The sequence below is a fragment of the Ictalurus punctatus genome, chromosome 23 (genome assembly GCF_001660625.3).
Source record: "Ictalurus punctatus breed USDA103 chromosome 23, Coco_2.0, whole genome shotgun sequence".
NCBI classification, from domain to species: Eukaryota; Metazoa; Chordata; class Actinopteri; order Siluriformes; family Ictaluridae; genus Ictalurus; species Ictalurus punctatus.
In genome coordinates, this window is record NC_030438.2 from 20,563,723 (window position 1) to 20,566,222 (window position 2,500).

At 41.3% G+C, this 2,500-nt stretch overlaps 2 protein-coding genes across 10 annotated transcripts in view; one reads left to right on the plus strand and one right to left on the minus strand.

The window, feature by feature from the left end:
* azi2 (5-azacytidine induced 2) overlaps nucleotides 1-759 on the plus strand; it is a 10,086-nt gene extending 9,327 nt beyond the window's left edge. For all 8 annotated transcript variants that reach the window (XM_053674716.1, XM_053674721.1, XM_053674722.1 and 5 more), the window contains one exon: nucleotides 1-759. This exon is cut by the window's left edge. The gene's annotated coding sequence lies outside the window, so the exon portion shown is untranslated.
* Nucleotides 760-1,010: 251 nt separating this feature from the next.
* Nucleotides 1,011-2,500, minus strand: part of cmc1 (C-x(9)-C motif containing 1) — a 6,546-nt gene continuing 5,056 nt past the window's right edge. The window contains exons 3-4 of one of the 2 annotated variants that reach the window (XM_017452878.3): nucleotides 2,034-2,124; nucleotides 1,011-1,642 (exon numbers count right to left, since the gene is read on the minus strand). In XM_017452878.3, coding sequence (XP_017308367.1) covers nucleotides 1,522-1,642; nucleotides 2,034-2,124 — 212 coding nt within the window. In that variant the 3' untranslated portion in view covers nucleotides 1,011-1,521. Of the gene's footprint in view, nucleotides 1,643-2,033 lie in introns of those variants that run through there. The other variant, XM_053674714.1, reaches the window with a different exon arrangement.

Sequence of the window (2,500 nt, forward strand, 5' to 3'; positions counted from 1 at the left end):
CGGTCACATTAGGGGCTGTTCCACATTTATAACGCTCGTTAGATGAGGATTAAGTGAACGTCAATGTAGGCTTCAGGATTAAATTTACCCAGAAGGCATTGCTGTCATCAGAAATTAATTTGAGTTTTTTAAAATAATTCCTATAAAGAACGGTTTTGTTGCTCAACACGCTGTTGCTAATGAATTAAAGCTGGAGCTAGTTAACCTCAGACCTGAAGGGCCAGTTGGTGTGTTAGCTAAGCAGAATTAGTTAGCTAGCAAGCTAATAGCTCTTTTATACATGAGGGAGTAAAAACTAGGGTAGTGTGGTAGATAAATTACTGAAGAAAAGAGCTTTAAGGGAGTCGGGGGGCACTTACTTTGAACTCCACATGCAATCTACAGCTCCAGTATACGTGTGTATGTGTGTGTGCGCGAGGCTGTTGTGAGTCGATCAGGGTGTGTAAACAGGAATCGGAGCACAGGGTGTGTGTGTGTTAATGTAAATGAAGAATGATCTGGAGAATGTGTGTGTGTGTATGAGATGTAGAGGTGTTCACACTGACACACTCCTAGTGTTGTCCGGAAGATAATGTGCTAAATGAAGGGTGTGTGTGTGTGTGTGTGTGTGTGTGTGTGTGTGGCTCCATATTATATGATTATTTTATTCGGTGTGTGTTCGGTTCTCAGCGTTGGCGTCGTGCCGAAATGCAATGTACAGCTGATGTGGATCGTTTTCTAGCTCGGCTCTTTGTAAATATTAAAGTCAGATGAACGTCAGAGTTTGTGTTTATTCACAGGTTTACTACACTTTATGTGGGTAAACACACACACACACACACACACACACACACACACACACACATACACTGAGACCACAAACTAGATGTGTGTTTAATCAGATTTGTTTACATTAAGCTGATTTATCGTTTATTTAATAATTTTCATTATTGATTGAAAATCACCTGAATAACTGATTAATTTTCACTAATGTACATCACACACACACACACACACACACACACGTCACATTTATTTTGATTATTATTTTAATAATCAACTTACACTTTGATCATGTTTATAATAACAGATGGGTTTTCTATCGATGTTTCAATGTTTATTCAGACATCGTCTTCACCACCGCCTTTTATTCACACTGTACATCAGACAATGAGTGTGTGTACACACACACACACACACACAATGATGTTTATTACATTTACATTACATTTATACACACAGCTCAGTCTCCTTCTGCTGTAAACTGTGTGTGTGTGTTTTCACTTTCAAACAAAACTGATGATCTTGCAAAAAAAAACAATCACAACAAAATAAGTGCATTCTAAGAAAAAAAAAAAAGAAATCGGTGTGTGTGTGTGTGTGTGTGTGTGTGTGTGTGTGTGTGAAAGAGAGCATCAGAGTCCCAGAGGAGGATATTCTATCTGATGTGATTAAAAACTCTCTCTATGAATTTCTATGAGATTTAGTCATGAATATAAACAGCAGTGTGTGTGTGTGTGTGTGTGTGTGTGTGTGTGTGTTCTACATGCTGGTGGGTAATCGCTGTGCTCTGTGTTTGGCGGAGACGCCGGTTCGCTCGTACTCCTGCTTCTCTTTGATGTACTGCTGCTTACACTCCTCATAGAACACCGGATCTGTGTAACTGAACACACGTCACATCAGTGTGGGTCTAACACACACACACACACACACACACACACACACACACACATATACACACACACATTTATATACACACACATACAAACTCCTAGATTAGACTCCAACGTGGCGCCTAGACTCCTAGCTAAACTCCTTACAGTTTGTCTTCTGATTTAATTTTTTAAATTATAAATACACACCGCTGCCCCCTACAGGTGTGGAGAGGTTTTTCCTCTCATGCTGGCACAAGAATTCTGTGTGTTTGATGCTCTGACTTCTGTGTAGGAAAACTTTTGATGGCATCTCTCTCTCTCTCTCTCTCTCTCTCTCTCTCTCTCTCTCTCTCTCTCTCACACACACACACACACACACACACACACACACACACTCACTGTTTGGTGAGACACTGTTTCAGGGCGTGATTTTCCTCTCTGCACTTCACCACCATGAGCAGTCCGCTGTCCTTACAGCACTGTGTGAACGCTGACAAACACAAAATACACAAAATGGTGTTTAATGTTAAATTCACTCCCATCAGCTGTATACATGATGCTCCAGAAGTCCGGCATTGCAGGAGAAATAAGTAGAACAGGGATGTGTCTCTGCTGGTATACAAGTCTAGTCTTCTTGTTGACCTTGCTGTGACCTTGACCCTGTTTGGATCAGTTCCAGGATCTAATCAGTTCCTCTGCTGCTTATGATCAGGACTCCACTCAAACCCTACAGACGTTAAACTGCATGCTCTTCAGAAACCGTGCTAACGAGAACCTCGGAGGAACGGACGGATGGACAGGCCATGGACCACCATTTCTCTCAATAAACTAAAGCCTAGGAGTAGAATCATTTGGACTGGTTCTTC